Here is a 19,674-nt window from a genome sequence, read left to right on the forward strand (position 1 = left end):
GTTTCTTGAAAATATTAAGGACTCAGCTGCTTGGATTGAGTTGGGCAGGTCATTCCACCAGGAGGGAATAGTTAATGTAGAAGTCCATGAAAGTTTTATCACAGGTAGAATGCTAAATGTTTCAATACAAGCATTTCAGTCAAATATAATTTATGCAATATTTCAAACATTTAACCCACTTGGGGAAAAAATGCGGACTTGGCAACCCTGCATCCAAGAAGAGCTGCAGGAGTCAGATTTGACTGATCACAGGTCAAGAATAAGGAGAGATGACTGACAAGACCATGCTGGAGTATTTGCTACTCAACAGATCCTGAGCTCACTGACAAATATCTGATCTTGTAAGATGTGCTCCCTTTACACAGAGTGCGTGTGATTGCGAAATCGAAAGTGAAAGTGAACAGCGCCAACGCTCATTCAAAAATATTTAAATACACCGCATCCTGAGAGCGGCTCCATGATGCGCCAAAATTATATACAATATTGGAATGTTTAAAGGAGTGGACACAAAAATCGCAGGAGCGAAACATGTTGCAGGAGCAGGCGGCAATGGTCAGAGATTCAGCGGGAGCGGGATTAAGAAAACAGCCGAATCCCGGACATTTTGGGCAATTAAGAAATCCCGGCCAGACGCATTTTTGTAGATCCAAAAAGAGGGAGATTCAGCGGGAGCGGGATTAAGAAAACAGCCGAATCCCGGACATTTTGGGCAATTAAGAAATCCCGGCCAGTGTTCTGACGATTTGTGCTACCCTGTCAGATTTTGCTACCTCCCATTAAAACAGATGGTAGCATAATTCCATAGCGAAAAGTGCTACCTATCAGATTTTGCTTTCAGCATGATATTAATAAGGTGTGAAGCTTTATTAACATGTACACCTACCCCAACCCTAAACCTACCCTTACAGTAGGATAAATACAGTGTTGGTAGCATAATCTGGTAGGTAGCACTATTTGTCAGAACACCTGGTGTGTTTCGCTATCGAATTATGCTACCATCTGTTTTAATGGGAGGTAGCAAAATCTGACAGGGTAGCACAAATCGTCAGAACACGGACGTATTTTTGTAGGTCCAAAAAGAGGACGTATGGTCACCCTAATTAAACTGGCCCACATGAGGTTGCAGTTATTTCTCTTAGACTGTTTTCCTTGTCTGCCCTGTTCGGTGGAGAATGTGTGTCTCATTTGTCTAACATTCAACTTTAAAAGCAATACATTCAAACAATACCAGCATTCATTAAGTCGGAAAAAGAGAACCAAAACCACCGGTTTAAACTATAATGGAATGAGTATTAGATCACGTTAAACAAACTACTTCTCAGCCAATGTGTTTGTTATGCAAAGAGACCACATTCACTGTGAAAAAGCTGTTTCAGCTCTGGTATCAGTCTAATTTACTTCTAAGAGTAGAGCTGTTAGCTTAAATTAGACACGCATTAAAGTCAATACAATATGTTTAAAATGATATATAATTTAATTGACAGTATGCATTTGTACATAAAGATGATTTAAAGATATATTACCTGGTTTTGGGGGAGGCATTGGAGGAGTAGGCAAAGGGACTTTGGGACAATGCACATTTCTCTCACCATTCTCCTTATCGGTCTCAAAAAATGCTGAGAGAGAAAAAAAGAATAGTATAAACCAGGCCTATTAAAATGGCCCACATGAGGTTGCCAGTTATTTCTCTTAAAATACTCAATGTTATTTTTATATATTCATTATTGTTTGCTATAAAACTCTTAATGTCTGCCCTGCTCTGTGGAGAATGTGTCTCAACTGTGTAACATTCAACTTTAAAATCAATACAAACAAACAATGCCAGCATTCATTAAGTTAGAGAAAGAGAGAACCAAAACCACAATTTTCATCTAGAATGGAATGACAAGTATAACTACATGCTACCGAACAAACTAGTTCTCTACCAATGTTTATGCAAACCATATTCTTAATGAAAGAGCGCGGTTTCAGCTCTGGCAATTTTACAAGCACTTTAAGTTTTTAAAAAACCTCAAATTTTTTTGCCTCAAATTTACTGTTTTACTCTGAATGAAAGCTTGAAACACTTGTTTTATGGAGGACAGGAATGTTTAGTTTAAAAAAATATTTTAAACAAACCAAAAAGAACTTAAGCAAACATTTAAAAAATATGTTTCTTAGAAAAAAATAATGTTTTGTGCAATGTATGTTTGTATGTTCAAACAGCAATCAAAGAAAAAAAAATGTCAGCCAACTGGAAACCCATGTCTAAATTTTTTAGGTAATTTTAAGTAAAACTGAGAGCAACAATGGAATAGTTCATCTCAGTGTGTCAATCATTCTTTTAGTGGTTTCTACGATGGGGTGACATTATTTTGTAACCTACATGTAATGAAAGAGCGCGGTTTCAGCTCTGGCAATTTTACAAGCACTTTTTAAGCTTTTAAAAAACCTCAAATTTTTTTGCCTCAAATTTACTGTTTTACTCTGAATGAAAGCTTGAAACACTTGTTTTATGGAGGACAGGAATGTTTAGTTTAAAAAAATATGTTAAACAAACCAAAAAGAACTTAAGCAAACATTTAAAAAATATGTTTCTTAGAAAAAAATAATGTTTTGTGCAATGTATGTTTGTATGTTCAAACAGCAATCAAAGAAAAAAAAATGTCAGCCAACTGGAAACCCATGTCTAAATTTTTTAGGTAATTTTAAGTAAAACTGAGAGCAACAATGGAATAGTTCATCTCAGTGTGTCAATCATTCTTTTAGTGGTTTCTACGATGGGGTGACATTATTTTGTAACCTACATGTTATTCATCATTCATAGTGTTGTTAACATTTTCTAGATGTATGATTCATACCGACAAATACGTCAGTCTGGCAGACAAAAAAGTTTTTTCCTAATTACGAAAAACACTACTAAAATAGTCTCTTACTGATATTTTTCTCATAGTGTTCCTCCATCAGAAGAGGCACCAAAACTCCATTGGTCTTCTCCAGCAGGCAGTTAACGACATCATGCAGGGTCTCACAGGTGATCTGTGAGATTGTGAACATGGTGTGTGAACACACTCACATTGTCTAACATACCAGAGTAAATGATTTGATTGTGGCGATAAGCCTAAAGTACAGTAGTACTTAATGTATGTTTGCTCACTGGAGAAGCATTTAATACACAAATACACAAAAACACACATATCCTGTAATATGCAAAAACTACAGTACAGTCAGATACCACCGAATGCCATTTTTCTTCAGATCAAAAACGTACAATTCTAGGGTGTGGTTTAAGATAAAAGTCAAGAGATAGAGCTGCTCAAAACACAAATTATCACAAGTTTCTAAAGCCCTGTGGTGACTTCCAAGAAATGTTTAATGTATAACACATCAGTTGTACTGATCCACTGCGTCTGATTCCCAACACTGACCCATAAAACTTTGTCTTATCAGAACTTCCTCTTTGCTTTCAGAGCAATCACACATTAAGACACAAAGTACAAAGCGCCTTGTGCAAGAGCTCGGAGTTCACACAAAATTACCAGTTTGCAGATGGTTAAATAAATAATTTGATGTTCTGAGAGTATTCCTATTAGACTGAAGCTTTTATCGGGCATATTGTGAATGTAATCTATTATTTATCAGAGGCTTTTAATCTTAAAGGGGTCATATGATGCGATTTCTATTTTTCCTTTTCTTTAGTGTGTTATGTAGCTATTTGTGCATGTATAAGATCTGCAGAGTTACAAAGCTCAAAATCTCCCACAAAAGGATTTATTCTATCTAAAAGAGAAGGCTGATCCAGACTGGGCTAAAATGCCTCATTCAAACACGCCCCCACATCTCTACGTCACGAAGTGGAAATATTAGCATAATGCCGCCCAAATGTGCACGCAAAGAAAGAAGTCGTGGTTTCAGGAATAGTGTTGGTGCAGCCATGTCAGGGAGACGCTGTGTGTTTCAGTGCGAAAGCAAAAGCACTTTATTTGGCCTTCCGGAAGTTTGTGTACTGCAAATACATACGAGCATCATCACTGTGTCTGTCACGTGACTCTGTTCCCCTTTCGGGCTTGAACTGATGGTAAAACTGAGGACATTATGTACTGTCTTTACATTTATGTTGAAAGCTGAAGCTCGGAAAGGGGCGTTACATTTCCGACGTGTGCTTGTGGTGTTCGGCCAATCACAATGCACTGGGTCAGCTGGCCAATCAGAGCAGACTGTGCTTGTCGGAAGGAGGGGCTTTGTAGAAAACGACACGTTTGAGAGAGGCGGGGCATAGAGGAACTACAATAATGTACAGTATTTGAAAAATAATGTGTTTTTTGAACATTAAAGCATGTCAACATATTCTGTTACACCAAATACACAAAATAATGATCTTTAAAATAGCATCATATGACCCCTTTAAGTAGTTTGAAAATCAAAGAACGTAAACTATGGTACTACTTACAGGAGTCTCAAGGGCAATGGCGAATCCTCCTTCATGCCTCCGAGACACGCGATAATGTTTGAATACTGGTCTGCTGGGCACAAGATAAGAGTCTTCAGGATTTATTCATTCTTAACTAATACAGCTACATTCAGTTTTATTAAAGCTTAACTTCCCAGAGCACGCCGACTATTGTGTAATATGCTTTATTCAAAGGATAAAGGTCTAAGGTTCAATTCAGATGATCAAGATAAATTACAATAAATTAAGTTCTTCAGGGCAACCAGCAATTTCTGATAATGCATGTGCAAGCTGTCTACCCAGCATTCAACATGGTGCTGTACTGATTACAGATGAGAGCGTGCGTTTTACCCGTTAATATCTTGGTGTGTAGTGAGGGCAAAAGACGTCCCATCATGACCCGGCCGCAGCAGTAAGTTTCCCCAATCAGTGTTCCTATCCAACAAGTATTCAGCTTCGACACGAGTGACATTACGATAACACCTGCACAAAGCATTATTGCATTATTACATAACAGGTATGGTTATTTTAATTCATTCAATCACATATGTTCACGTGAACACCAGAAATTGCTAGAAATGACTGTCTACAATGACCGTTTGCAGTATCCAAAGTCTAGTGTGACCATGGCTTGAGGTTGCATTTTCACGTGCGTGTGAATGAAATGTGCAGTGTGCCTACCCTTTTAATCCCTTAAACATGCTTTTATGTTTGAGTTTGCTGACAAAGTTGTTTTTTAAATTCAAGAGAATCCTTATTTTAGGGGATTTCAACATACACATTGACCAAAATGACTGTAAGATGACAAAGGGCTTTTATTCTTACTGGACTGTTTTAATCTTACACAGTTTACTAGTGGCCTGACACACAACAAAGGTCACACTTTAGGCCTTGTGATTGCAAATTATGCAATTTTGTCACAGCTGTCTTCTGTTGATATTGGTCTGTCTGATCATATGGCAATCTTTTTAAATCTGGAATTGCCTCTTCCTTGTACATCATTTTCACACACTGTTAATTTCCGTAAATGGAAATCAATAAATCCGTCAGATTTTGCAAGTGGTCTTCAGTCGGCTCCTCTTGAAGATAAGATTTTATAGTTGAATACTGTTCTTGCCTCTAATTTGGATTCTTTTGCTCCCTTGAAGTCATGCAATGTCTCATTTGCTTATTCTGCTTCTTGGTATAACGATGATCTGCGCTCTAAGAAGGCAGCTTGTCGTAAAATGGCGTGCCTCAGGCTTGAATGTATTTTTCCAAACATGGAAAGACCACTTGGGGGAATATAGAGCTGAAATTGTGTCTGCAAGATCTGCTTACTTCTCTCACATTATAGATAATAATCAAAGTGATTCTTGGCATCTCTTTCATTCTAAAAATTAGACATCTAAACGCTAATGTTGGCACCTCTCTGCCTGCTTCAAATTAATTGTGTAATGACTTCCTTCATCTTTTCAGTTCTAAAATTGACAAGGTCCACACCTGTTTCCTCTTCAACACTTTGATTACCTAGTTTCTCTGTCACATCTTTTACTACCTTTTATCAAATTGACTCAGAGCTGCTTATTAGGGAGGTATCACATATGAAAGTTACCACTTGCAAATTTGATCCCCTCCCTACAAGCTTATTTAAATCTTGTTCTGATTCTTTGTGCCCAGCTGTTCTCAGCATTGTTAACGATTCTCTGCGTACTGGTGTTGTACCAGCAGCATTGAAAACTGCTCCAAATAACTCCAAAAAAACATAATATTGATTTGGATAACTTAAATAATTATCGCCCTATATTAAACCTTCGTTTTCTTGAAAAAAATCATAAAACGTATTGTGGCCTTGCAGCTGCACAATCACTTTACAATAAATAATCTTTTTGAGCCCTTTCAGTCTGGCTTTTGAAAATTTCATAGTACTGAGACAGCCTTGGTCGAGGTCACCAATGACCTGTTAAGAGCCTCAGATTCTTGTTCTTTCTCCATTCTTCTCCTTCTTGATCTTAGTGCCGCTTTTGATACTGTCAATCACAATCTCTTACTTAACCAGTTTCAATCTCTTGAAACTGTCTTTGGTGTTTCTGAGACCCTTTTATCCTGGTTTAGATCATATCTCTCTGATCGTCGACAGTTTATCTGTATGAGCGGTCTTAGGTCAGCTCTGTCCCTATGGGTGCTCCTCAGGGTTCAATTTTAGGCCCCTTACTTTTTTTGCTTCTGCTTTTAAGATCACTTGGGCTTAATTATCATTTTTATGCAGACAACACTCAGATTTATATTCACTCTAAGCCTGGTCAAAACATGGATATTCCTTTCTTATCACATTGTATTTTTGAGATAAAAGCATGGATATCTCAAAACTTTTTGTGTCTTAATAATAAAAAAAGAGGTCTTGCTTATTGGCACTTCTCATAAGCTTCGTAAAGCTGGCTCACTTATTTTAAATGCAAATGGCTCTGTTTTGGAGTTACAATCTGAATTAAAAAAAAAATTAGGAGTTATATTTGACTCAAGTCTGTCTTTTGACCAACATATGAAATACACTGTTAAGAAATCAATTTTTATTTCAGAAATATTGCTAGATTCCACCCTGTTTTCCTATCTGTGACTGAAAGGCTTATTAATACTTTTGTATTTTCCCGAATTGACTACTGTAATGCACTTCTTGCAGGGGTTCCGAAAACTACATTCAACAAATTGCAATGTGTGCAAAATTCTGCTGCAAGGATCCTGACTGGAGTCAGGAGAACACATTGCTCCAATTCTAAAGTCCTTGCACTGGCTTCCGGTCAGGTTCTGAGTTGATTTTAAAATCCTAATGCTCACATATAAGGCACTACATGGTCTGGCCCCTTAGTATTTGTCTGCACTTTTAATTTTATATACACCCAAGCATCATTTGCACTCCTCACAAGCGTTTTCTTGATTATCTTAAATTTTATATTCTAGTTTGGTTTTTTTTTTATTTGTTTTGTTCTGCATGTGTTGTGTTTTTGTCTGTTTGTTTTATTATGTAAAGTTCCTTGAGAAGCTGCATTAAAGGAGCTATATAAAAATAAAGTTTATTATTATTACTAAACGGCATAAGGAAAAGCTAAATGACATCTGTATGCGTGTATGAGTGCATGTAAATGTTGTGACTGACAAAACAATACATTATTAAAGGTTAAGTGTGTAATTTCTGTATCGCAGTCAAAAATACTGAGTTTTCCCACATCCTCCCTATCTGCCATTGATAATTGCGTCCCACCCAATCCACTGAGTTGAGTTTGTCGTCCCTTCTTATTAAGCCAGGAGAAAGTACTTAAACATCAAACATCAAAAATATTACACACATCACCTTTAAACTTTGATGTTATGTTATCATTCATAAAGCAAGTGGTTTTAACTTACGAAGGCATGTCTGACTGTACAGTAACATAATTGTCAGAAGCCGAGGGTGGTGGAGGAGATGAAAGAAGCCGCTGCCTTATTTTCTCTTTCTCTATTATTTCCTTCATCATGTGAATCTGACCAGGCAGCAGGTTCAGAGAACTTGGCATAGACAGCTGAAGGACAGAAACAGTGAGAATTATTATTTTGTATTTATATAATTTGGGTATGACGTAGGACTGTTTCTTGTAGCATATGCCGACAAATCGATAAGTCATATAGAGGTACTGACAGTTCATCACATAGATGAACTCAAGTTAAAATAAAAATAAAAAACTCTCTGGTTTAGTGAACATTAGCCTTTGAGATCAAGAAGGATGAGACTCAGAAATCACAGCACAATTACCTTTACACATGAAAAAGATCAAGCCATTGTGCCTTGTCTGAACAAACGCTGATAAACGTTTGCAGCGTTATTTGATAACTAGTTATTTAATAGTTATAGTGTAAATGCATACGAGGAGATATCCTCTAAATATTGTACCTTCATATTTCTAGTGATGTCTTTATAATTTAACTTTGGTAAAGTGGGTTTACTTAGCAAACAGAGCTCCATAAAATTCCAAATATATCAATAATATTTAAATTCCTAAAACTTTCTGTTACATGAAAAAATGGGGGAAATTCCAAATTTTCATATGATATTATGTATTTATTTACTTACTTTCATTTTTAACCGATTTTTAGACCCCATTATAAATTAAAGATGTTTTTCAGAAGCCCAACTAACCTTAGAAACTGAGAGCATGAAGCCTTTCCACAGTTCACGGGCCTCAAGGCTTGGGGCCTGAGAAAACAGAGTAAAAATGCATCATGGGTACCTGTGTATTATCAGATTTAAATAACTCCAGGTTAAACAGCTGTAAGTGTATAGCAGTAAAATCAAAGTCAAGATTATTTTTCACAGAGTTAGTTTTACATAAAAGGATTAGAGATGGGAAGAGCCCTACAATCATCTTGACGTCTTCATTTTTCATGTGCAGAGTGAATCTAGCAGCGTCCAGGTTTCGGTCACGACAGCAGTCATCATTCACGGAGACGAGATCAGAGAGCTCCAGCTTCTCTATATACTGCGTTCACAAGCACAAGCAAACAGTTGATGCACAAATAATCTGTTCTATATGTAGGCAAACATATACAGAATCAAGCAGCCTTCAGGCCTGCAAGCTTGCATTTGAATACATTTATGCAAATATACAAAATGCACACACACATTGAAATTATTTTCTAGCAGCTAGTAAAATTAAATTGAAAAGGCAGTTTATAAAAATCACTTACAACACTGTCTTTGGTGTTATTGTAGAAAAAGAGTACATTGCCACATAAACTGGTCCAGAGTTTTCGACCCATCTGTGCAAAGAAAAATAAACATTTACTGAAAATAAATACATTTTCTGAATAAAAATATTAAAAACAAATAACTTCTGAAAAATAACAAATATTCATTTTAATTTTCCATTATCACATTTCTGTGTATTTCCAGGTTTAAATTAGATTTTTAATCCCAGATTGTGTACATATATATAGTGTTTTCACAAACTGCATATGTTTGTCATTATTGACAATGGTTGAGTTTATTCATAAAATACATACCTGTGGAAAGACTGAACCAGTTTTTTAAGAATGAAAAGAATGAAGAAAACAATGGAAAATTATTTTCTTCATAATAAACACTTCAGAAACAAGACTTGACCCAGAGAGGCATGATTATTTTATAATAATTTTAACCAGTGGACATGAAATTAGATTGTTAAGACTTATATTAGTTATAAACCTAAACTATAAGGAATGTGTATCGTTAAAGCGCATGTCATGATGCAAAATATTTACCCTGTGCTGACCTGCAATAAATAATGAACAAATAAAAGACCAAATTTTCACAAATGGCTTAGAGGTGATGTCCTCTACCAGCTGGATGAGAGCTAAGACCTAAAAAGTAAAATGAAAGAAACCCGTCTTTACTAAAACCATCGTCACTAAATGCAAATCTTTTATCTGTAGTGTCCGATCTGCATGCAAGTATGCCATCAGACCAGTTTTTTTTTTTTTTGTTGGCATTTCCACATTAGTAGGAAAAGAGTTTCCATGTTGCGACAGAGACTTGTGGTTAAAGACACGAAATATATGTTGAAGATTAACCATGAAAGAATTCAAATGACTGTTTGAGCCATTTAGAGAGGGATGATCCTACAGAAATACTGGGATAAGTGCTGATTAAACATTTACAGTAACACTAGTAATGCGTGACATAGTAAAAGATAGGAATAACCCATGGTTATGGTAAGAGGATGGTTCACATTGCTAAACACAAACTGAAGCATATAAAATGCATAACTAGCTCATTCTTTTTTTGCAAACCAGACACTTCTAAAGATTTTCATTTAAAGTTGGGTGGTAACATTTAGCATAATGAACCGTTTAAAATAATATTATTAATAATAATAATACTACGAATGGATACATTTGTCTGAATGGGTTAAACAAATTGATTAAATTGTTAAGCGTCCGATCGAGTATCGTTTCGTAAGGAAAAGACTTTTCACTTTTTGCACTATATATAACCCAACCATTTAAACTATAGGCTACATGACGAACATACAGGAACAGCTGTAGAAGAAAATAACTCTGCTGATAACAACTTAAACCTAAGGGGTCTAAGGGTTTTGGGGTGCACTTTTTAAAGACCTAGTTAAAACATCCAAAGGAGATCATTTCTTTAAGCTATTTTCCCCTAGCAATGAACACAGATGTCCCTAATAATAAAACTTTTCTTCATAATAAACACTTCAGAAACAAGACTTGACCCAGAGAGGCATGATTATTTTATAATAATTTGAACCAGTGGACATGAAATTAGATTGTTAAGACTTATATTAGTTATAAACCTAAACTATAAGGAATGTGTATCGTTAAAGCGCATGTCATGATGCAAAATATTTACCCTGTGCTGACCTGCAATAAATAATGAACAAATAAAAGACCAAATTTTCACAAATGGCTTAGAGGTGATGTCCTCTACCAGCTGGATGAGAGCTAAGACCTAAAAAGTAAAATGAAAGAAACCCGTCTTTACTAAAACCATCGTCACTAAATGCAAATCTTTTATCTGTAGTGTCCGATCTGCATGCAAGTATGCCATCAGACCAGTTTTTTTTTTTTTTGTTGGCATTTCCACATTAGTAGGAAAAGAGTTTCCATGTTGCGACAGAGACTTGTGTAACACTGCTTTGATGGTCACAGGAAACTCCTGTTTTTTTCAGGATCTCTGACCACATATTTATGTTAGGTGTCTTTACTATTTACTTATGTTGAAACGTAAAGCATTTCATAGAACATACTGTGTCTGATCACATCTTAATTTTAGGTGTATTTACTACTTGCACTGAAATGTAAAGCATTTCATAGAACATGCTGTGTCCATAAATAGACTACTGCTCAAAAAAATGCACAATTCCTGCTACAAAGGTCAGGGTTAGCATTATGGGTACTTAGGAAAAAAAATCTAATAAATATGTGTTATTATTTCCACTGAGGTGCAAATTAAAATGCATATTTCCAAGGACAACAGGCAACTATATTTATTTTAGGAATATGAATATATATATTAACCCTGCTGATAACAACTTAAACCTAAGGGGTCTAAGGGTTTTGGGGTGCACTTTTTAAAGACCTAGTTAAAACATCCAAAGGAGATCATTTCTTTAAGCTATTTTCCCCTAGCAATGAACACAGATGTCCCTAATAATAAAATCGTGGCTGAAACATCGTGCACACACTGACGCACCTTGTCTTTGATCGATTTCTTTTCCAGAAATCCTTCGTAATAGCATGTTGGAAGCTGAGATCTCACTCGTCTATAGCGATTTGGTGCTGCCATAAGTTATACTCCTGTCAACTTCAAACTTCTTAGAAAACAGTTCAAGTATTTGAAAGAAGACGCTTCAATGTCCGCGTTTAATGCGTTATTAAACTTTCAGATTCATACTAGAGCTCACGGGCTAAAGCTTTATAAAAAGTTAGTGATGAACAGAAAACTTGTGGCCTAAAAGTAACACAACTGCCGTCAAATGCCTATTTGAAGAGATCTAAGTGCTGTCATCATCCCCCACCCCTTACCTGAACACAGGTGAGTCAGGTGTGCTCGAGGAATGCCGGGAGGCACGAAAGTCCCGCCTATTGAGAAGAACCGTAAAGCTGGCTGCAGACAAATAACCACCCCCGTAGGCATGGCACGTATGCTATACGAAAGCATATGGGGGAATACCCGGTTTAAAGTAGGCTAACGCTAATTTCGAAAAAGTCTTCCGGTAAATAAACGCTTTGATAACACCAATTTCACATCCTTTTGATTTTAACAAGAAACGGTTCAGAAGGTAGGCTATAATCGGTTACGGCTGGCTCTTCACTTTCTTGATTATATTGTTTAAAATAAATATAGTATGTGCTCAGAGTATCTTTTTTTCTTAAACATTTCAGGTTTGGGCTGATGCCATGGTGATTTTGCTGTTGTGCTGATAATTTTCATATATGTGTTTACAGTTTTTCAATATGCAGTGTATTATTCCACGGCATATTGAAAAACTCAAAGAACGACGACATCTAGCGGCCAGAATTAGACACTGCGTTCCATTCATTACCGTAAATCCTATAATATTTACGCATGTTCCCCATTCAAACCAACTGTTCACTGCTGGGTCCCATTCGACTGCTCATTTGACCGTGGTCCAGGGCCATTAGAAACTGTATCTAAACTGATATAAACACAAAAATGGCAAACAATGGCAGCCAATTTGCTTGTAATATTTCCGCGAATATGTCTTCCGTTGTAACAGCAATGCAAAACACCTCCATCCCCCCAGTGCAGGAGAGACTACCACCACAAACACCGCTAATTTATAAAGGGGAGTAAATGACAAGGACGGGTAGGAGGGAGAAAGGGGTGGGGAATTGACATTAAAGAAACACTACACAAGGAAACTACACTGCAGACACACACACACACACGCCTTCATTTTATGTTTTTGAATACAGCCTGGTGGCGAGTGTCCGCACAGAAGTGTTACATTAACACCGCTGAACTGAACTGAACTGGCGGAAAGAAAGACAACACATCAGTCTGTGGAGAAGTTTCAGAGCAAAGCGTTTTCCGACGATTATCGCGAAATGGGTGAGAATAAAAAAAAATAGTGATTTTTTTTTTATAAGAGGGTGAAATTATTAATTACTAGGCCGCGGGGTTGCGGAGAGGAGCGAGAACAAAACACGCGAAGAACGAACCGTTTCTCGACACATTATCAGAACCGTTTTGTCTTCGTTTCTGGAAAAAAAGCTTATCAGATGGAGATGGCAGCGGACGTTCGCTGATTCCCTGATGAGCGCTTCGCTGTGTTTACCATTTTTGTCCCACAATAAAAGCCGTATTTTCCCCACATACGAGTCCAGAGTTCCGAGTAAAGACTTTGTTTAAAGGACATTATAATTTTACGATGTACAAGTTTGTGAGATTACATTTGAAAACTTTTAACTTGATCTAAGGACATAAAACTTTAATGAAAAAAATACTAAATTCCATTTTCCATTCAACCAATGTGATTTTTATTTTAATTCCTTCAATAAAAGGATAGCTATTCTCTTTGCAAGGGTTTAGATATGACTTCACCTCATTAATATTAAAATTATATGAATAAATATGCATGATGTGTTCTTGCCTGTATTAATTCAGTGTTTCTGTCTGTTGATTGTCTTCAGGCTCCGAGCCACCCTCATCTCCTCAGGTGGTTGAGGAAGGAGCGGATGAAGAGGATGAGGAGTTGAGTGGGGCTGAAGATGCAGACCGTAGGGCCTCCTCTGGGAGGGGTTCCCTCCTGACCAGGAGAGGCATCACACTGAGAGTCCTCTTAAAGGATGGTCTTGTGGAGCCTGGAGACGGCGTTCTGTCCATACACTACCTGGTACTGTCCAGAAATGACATCATTAGGGCCATTACCACTTACATCTTCTATCATTAAGGAAATAAATGAAAATCTGTTCACCCAAAACTATTACATTTTAAAACATTGCATAAAGAGTACAGTACTATAGTGTGTAGAAAAAAAAAACATAAAAATGGAATGTAATAGAAATATTTTTCAAATAATATTTTACATATAATGTTGATTTTTCACACTGTAAATTGTCTTTATGCATGAAAATATATAGCTTCCTTTTAAATTTTAGGATGGGGGTCCCAACCACAAAGATAATCATATTTGGGGGCCCATCACATCTAAAAGATTAAAACAAAACCCCTGATCTAACAGAATGTCATAGCTAGGCGCCTTTCTTTTTTTCCATAAAATGAAACTGAATAGTAACCATGATTGTCATTAGGGTAAATAATAATGCCAGAATTTTTATTTTTGGGTGAACTATGACTTTAATACTCGTCTGGTCAGGTGTGAGGGCTCTGTCTGTCTCTTCACAGGGTAAAAAGTTTGTTGGAGATCTTTTGAATGATGGGAAGATTCGTTGGGTGGAGACTGGGCAGATCTTTAACTCTCCAAGCGCTTGGGCAACACATTGCAAGCGTCTGGTGAACCCGGCCAAGAAGTCTGGCTGTGGCTGGGCCTCGGTGCGCTACCGGGGACAGAAACTGGTCCAGTACAAAACCACCTGGCTACACAAATACCAGCCCAGTGCCGACATGGTGAGCAATGGAGGAAAACTGAAATAGTCAAAAGAAAAGAATGTAAATTTTAAAAGGTGATAAATGAGTTACAATAAATATAAACAATCATGGTGCAGCCAGCAATTTGTGTATTATTTGATTTGTTTACCTCAGAGTCTGGTAAGTGAAGGAGAAGATGATGAGATGGGAGATGATGACGAAGAGGAAGGGAAAACAGCCATGCCAGTAGAGGACAAGAATAAAAAGTCCAAACCTGAGCTGCACGGTATGTCGTCGTCATCTACATAAACATTACACGGAAACATCTTCACAATCACCTAGATTCCTCATATCAAAACAGGACACCTGAGAAGGCATTAGTAAAGATAACTTGGCCTGTTTATATATGTTATTTGTTATTTCCTGTTTGTTTGTTTTTTTCTCCAGACATTAGCCTGATGCAGAGGAGAGACAGAGAGAGAAGTCCAGTGAGGTATTGCACTCTTGGCACCAGAGATGCTGCAAGGTAATTATTATATTACAAATATAATGTTTCTTTTTTTTATATGGCAGTTATAGAGTTTTATATGACATTTACTGCACCTTGTTTTACCTGCCCGAGGCCTTTAAGCTTAATTATTCGGTTCTGAGTTTGAGGCAGAAAAACACTGATAGAAACAGAAATAATGCACTGTAGTGCATTATGGAAATTATGATCTCTGATATACACTACCGTTTTTAATTAATACTTTTATTCAGAAAGGCATACTGGAAAAAAAAACATACAAAAGTATTTAGTTTCCGCCTTGCAAGCATAAGACACTTTCTTCAAAAACAAAAAAAATTCTTACTGAGCCCAGTGGTTGTGTACCTAAGTGTTTCTGTGTTTGTCTTGACAGGGATCCTCACACTCTCGTAGAACTGTCTGCCTTTTCTGCGATCAACCGCTTCCAACCTTTTAATGTAGCAGTGTCCAGCAATGTTCTGCTGCTAATGGTATGAAGTGCTCATGGATTTATGATTTTACAATAAGAGAGTAAAGTCAATACTGATGATATGAAAGACATTCAACAGTTGAACAGTTGAACCACCTCTATTCATAGGATTTTCACTGTCACCTGACCACAAGTGAGGTGGTGGGGTATTTGGGGGGCCGATGGGACACTAACACACAGTGTAAGAGTGATCATTTTTGTAACTACTGTACAAACAAACAACAAATTGGAGGTTAGAAACACTCAAAATGTATATTTCATGTTCCTCAGTGCTTACAGTCTTGAGGGCGTTCCCTTGCCGTACATGGCTGGGAGATAAAGACGCCGCTCCTGTTGTCGAAGAAGAGGTCAGTCTGCAAAAAACATTTTGTTAGTTGTAAGAACATAGTGAAGTACCATAGTCTGAGCAGTTTACCTTATTAAATGTGTTGCAGATTTGCCAAAATCTCTTCATGCGGGGACTGTCATTGGTGGGATGGTATCACAGTCACCCACGAGGCCCAGCCCTTCCATCTCTGCAGGACATCGATTCACAGATGGATCACCAGCTCCACCTACAAGGCAGCAGCAATGGCTTCCAGCCCTGTCTGGGGATTATCTGTGGTGCGTGATGGATTTCACAGATGATTATTACGCAACACAGCCCGTCTTTTATTGAATGATCTGTGTTATGTCTTTTGTCTTATTTGTCCACCACTTATAGGACCCTATTACCATGGCAACCAAGGTGTGGCCTCCACCATCACGCCATTCTGGGTAGTTCCCCCTCCTGAGGTAACTGCTCTTAAACATTTATTGAAATTTTTTGCTGTTGATGCCAAAATAGTAGCTTGCTCTTATTTTCTTCTTCCGCTTAGCAACGACCCAATGATTATGGCATCCCAGTGGCAGTAGAGGTCACATACGTGCAAGACAACTTCCTCACTACAGACGTGCTCAACGAGATGGTACGAGAACAACTAGCATGCTAAATTTATGCAACAATGTCTATCTCGGGAAAACAGGGATTTTAATCTCTTTTACAGTTCAGTGTGATTCGGAAATAGTCGTTTTTGAAGCGAATCACTCACTGGTTGTCTCTTCAGTTTCCTGCAGCTATAGGTAACATCTCAGTCTAGATTAGATTAAACCAACGTCTAAATGACATCCTGTAGAATGAATTAGTATGATGTGTAAAGTCTTGTGAGAAGCTTAGACTGATGCGTCTTATTTTTATATGTGTGTAGATGCTGTTGGTGGAGTTTTACCGGTCTGCTCCTGACCTTGTGCCATTCAGTCAGATGTGGAATCCCAATACCTCAATACTCGACAAAATCAAGGTCTGCCATAATTTCTCTCCTTCATACATACACATACAAACAAAATACAATATCAACTTCATGATATACAATTAACATCATTAAGAATATTCTTAAAGGTGAAGTGTGTAATTCCAATACCACTAGTGTCAACAATGGGGACTGTCCAAACTCACATTCAAACCAATTTTGCTATGTCAGACTGGTCAGGATACCATGTTTTGATAGCATCAACTTCGCAAAAATCGGACTGGTATCATTTCAGAAGGACTAAAGATTTTCCTTGACATTTTAATAAGAAATTACTGCTTTAGTCTGAAATAAAACCTCTAAATTGCATATGCACAGACTTAACTATGAAAGCTTCTTTTGCTACAGGATAAAAAAATAAAAAGGTAATTGCAATTTCATTTCACAATTCATACTTTTTTCTTGCAGTTCTGAGACAAAAGTCATAATTGCGAGAATAGTGAGATATAAGCTCAGAATTGCGAGATACAAATGCAGAATTGCAATTGGCAAGATATAAATTCAGAATTGTCAATATAAATACATAAACTTTTTTCATTGCAAGAAAAAAAGTTTGAATTTTGAGAAAGTCAGAATTGCTTGTTTTTTTTATGTGGCAGAAACAAAACAAAAAAAACAGAATTGTGAGATGTACACTCGTTTATAAACCTGCAACTGCAAGAAAAAAGTTAGAATTTTGATGTCTTAAAGTTATCTTTACCTGTTATGCAGAGTTGGTGCCTTTAACAATAATCTCAAAGCAAAGCATGACTATATGTCTGACTAGCAATGCTCATTTTCTCTCTTCCTCAGGCTTCTTTGAGTGGCCACGCACCCAAAGACCAGGCGTACGCACAGATCCTGGAGTATGTGTACAACCAACTGCGCAACACTCAGTGACCGGAGCAGTTGTGTTAAACTGTAGAACTGTTGACTTGGGACCTCCCACCCTGTGCATTACCGTCTGTGCTGTTATACTGTATATGAAATGCCTTCATGGAGGATATATCAAATATGCTTCCGTCCAAACTGTTGCCTTTAGGACTGTTAGGTCTGTATCACTGGCTGTGGTTTATATGATTCTGCCATATCTGTGCTGTGAAACTTGTCTTCCTCTGTGGTAGAAACGTTTGGTGGGTAGTTAGGAAAGAGAAGAAGATGGGTAATTTGAGTTCTCTCTCTCTCTTTTGGCTAGTATTTATCTGTGTGGTTAGATTTGTGCCATGTTGACTACGCAATATGGGACCAATGCCTTTTTCCTGCTGAATACCTTAAAATATACACTGAAACAAATTAAATGTGCCAATTCCATTTGCTTCTGGCTTCTAACCTCGTAACAATGGTTTTCTTACCATACAATTAAAGAAACAGATACAGATACCATACACAAGTAAAACAAATGGAGTACTTTCTTTAATTTATTTACTTAAAGATGAGTGGACACAATAAGATACAAATATTTAGGGTTTGGGATATTTAAGAATAACAATATAATGCAATTAAATCTGAAACATACAAGAGGAGACTTTAAAACTACAACATACATCAGCCTGCTATTAAACTAACATGCAAAAATCATTAATAAAAAGGTTGAATGGTTTTGTATGCATATAAAAAAAAATAATATAATACTAAAAAGAACAGTACCAGAATTATTTATTTTTATGAAAATCATTCTGGTACCCTCATTCGATTAGACCGAAATAACCCATTTGTTGTTTTCTTAAAAGTTGTAGTGTTGCAAAGGCACATCTGTACACATGCTTGTACATCTGGTCACAGCTCATGCCAAATACTGAAACCAACAAGCCCTTTGTAAACAAAGAAAAAGGACAGACAAAAACTACATATTAGCTCGAAAATCATAATTAATATTTTGTTTGGTTTTCTAGATCCATTCTTGCCATTGAAAAGGCACTAAAACTCTTTTTTTCACATTGAAACAGTGATCGTAGCGTGTCTGCTTCAGCACATCTACAACGGTCTGTTACGGTGAGCAAAACAAACCGTGGACAAGACATGTAAACCGATGTTGAGAGGAAAAGGACACAGAGGTGCTCTATCCAGACCGGACTTGGAGTCGGGGTGGATGGCGTGTAGGTCCATGCTTTTATGGAGTGTGATGGTTCAGTATTTGAAAAAACATCCTAAAAACAATGAGTAATGAAGAAAATAGATCTTCAACCACTTTTAAAGCTCTAAAAATACATTGCCAATGATGGGGGAGAGCAAGATATGTAGCACCATCCCTTCATTTCTGAAGATGGGAAGATTTATTTTTTAATGTCAAAATATTCTGTGTTAATTAGACTTTAATATGGGGCTTATGAGCCAACATCCACCCTAAACACGCCCACATATACACACCTGAAATAATGGGACACTGCCAGCAGCATCAGATGTAGAGACTACCATAAACTGACATCAAAAGAGGAGAAAGAGAGAGGAAGACTATTATTCAGGCTGCTGGAAGAAGGCATTTCCATTTAAAGAACTATTTGGCTGTGTTTCCTTCAGAAAACAGTGTGTAAATGGTTTGTTTGCCGCCCTTAGTGAGTTAGAAGTTGTAAGGGGGGCGCAAAGTGTTTCAAAACAGTTGTAGTGCAGTAAAACCCTCTCTACCTGACGCAACACATCCCTTAGGTGTTTTAGCTCACCTTTACGACATAATGCAAGGTGCAATTCAGCGTCTAATTTCTATTATCTTGTAAAAAATCTACATGAAAAAATATTAGATGACAAATAGCTATAGAAAAATTTTAAAATAATGGAGTGTACAAAAGAACTAATTCCTCTCTACAGGTCTGTGGCTCAGGATTGCTGCACATTGGGACACTACGCACAGTCCCACAGTGCTCATCACAGATACAAGGCAGT

General features: G+C 37.1%; 2 protein-coding genes across 6 annotated transcripts in view; one reads left to right on the forward strand and one right to left on the reverse strand.

The window, feature by feature from the left end:
- Window positions 1–12,043, reverse strand: part of LOC107700019 (signal-transducing adaptor protein 1-like) — a 16,501-nt gene extending 4,458 nt beyond the window's left edge. For 3 of the 5 annotated variants that reach the window (XM_016501529.1, XM_016501511.1, XM_016501537.1), the window contains exons 1-9: window positions 11,634–11,948; window positions 9,128–9,199; window positions 8,800–8,919; window positions 8,580–8,636; window positions 7,811–7,965; window positions 4,781–4,912; window positions 4,430–4,502; window positions 2,916–3,018; window positions 1,524–1,616 (exon numbers count right to left, since the gene is read on the reverse strand). In XM_016501529.1, coding sequence (XP_016357015.1) covers window positions 1,524–1,616; window positions 2,916–3,018; window positions 4,430–4,502; window positions 4,781–4,912; window positions 7,811–7,965; window positions 8,580–8,636; window positions 8,800–8,919; window positions 9,128–9,199; window positions 11,634–11,726 — 898 coding nt within the window. In that variant the 5' untranslated portion in view covers window positions 11,727–11,948. The other 2 variants (XM_016501521.1, XM_016501546.1) reach the window with 2 other exon arrangements.
- A 718-nt stretch (window positions 12,044–12,761) lies between these two features.
- LOC107700011 (MPN domain-containing protein) lies at window positions 12,762–17,716 on the forward strand. The gene is made up of 13 exons (XM_016501499.1): window positions 12,762–13,016; window positions 13,598–13,800; window positions 14,313–14,534; window positions 14,670–14,781; window positions 14,943–15,021; window positions 15,395–15,491; window positions 15,599–15,671; window positions 15,761–15,837; window positions 15,925–16,093; window positions 16,194–16,264; window positions 16,348–16,437; window positions 16,717–16,809; window positions 17,611–17,716. Exons 1-13 carry the CDS (start codon window positions 13,013–13,015, stop codon window positions 17,695–17,697), a joined length of 1,377 nt encoding a protein of 458 aa, XP_016356985.1. The 5' UTR covers window positions 12,762–13,012; the 3' UTR covers window positions 17,698–17,716.
- Window positions 17,717–19,674: the final 1,958 nt, after the last annotated feature.

This window comes from Sinocyclocheilus anshuiensis, unplaced genomic scaffold (genome assembly GCF_001515605.1).
Source record: "Sinocyclocheilus anshuiensis isolate Anshui unplaced genomic scaffold, SAMN03320099.WGS_v1.1 scaffold477, whole genome shotgun sequence".
Lineage (NCBI taxonomy): Eukaryota > Metazoa > Chordata > Actinopteri > Cypriniformes > Cyprinidae > Sinocyclocheilus > Sinocyclocheilus anshuiensis.

What these genes read in the sequence shown, in the direction of transcription:
- LOC107700011 (XM_016501499.1), top strand. An exon ending in GGGTAGTTCCCCCTCCTGAG is followed by an intron (nt 16,265 to 16,347) that starts GTAACTGCTCTT and finishes TCTTCCGCTTAG; the next exon opens with CAACGACCCAATGATTATGG. An exon ending in CAGACGTGCTCAACGAGATG is followed by an intron (nt 16,438 to 16,716) that starts GTACGAGAACAA and finishes ATATGTGTGTAG; the next exon opens with ATGCTGTTGGTGGAGTTTTA.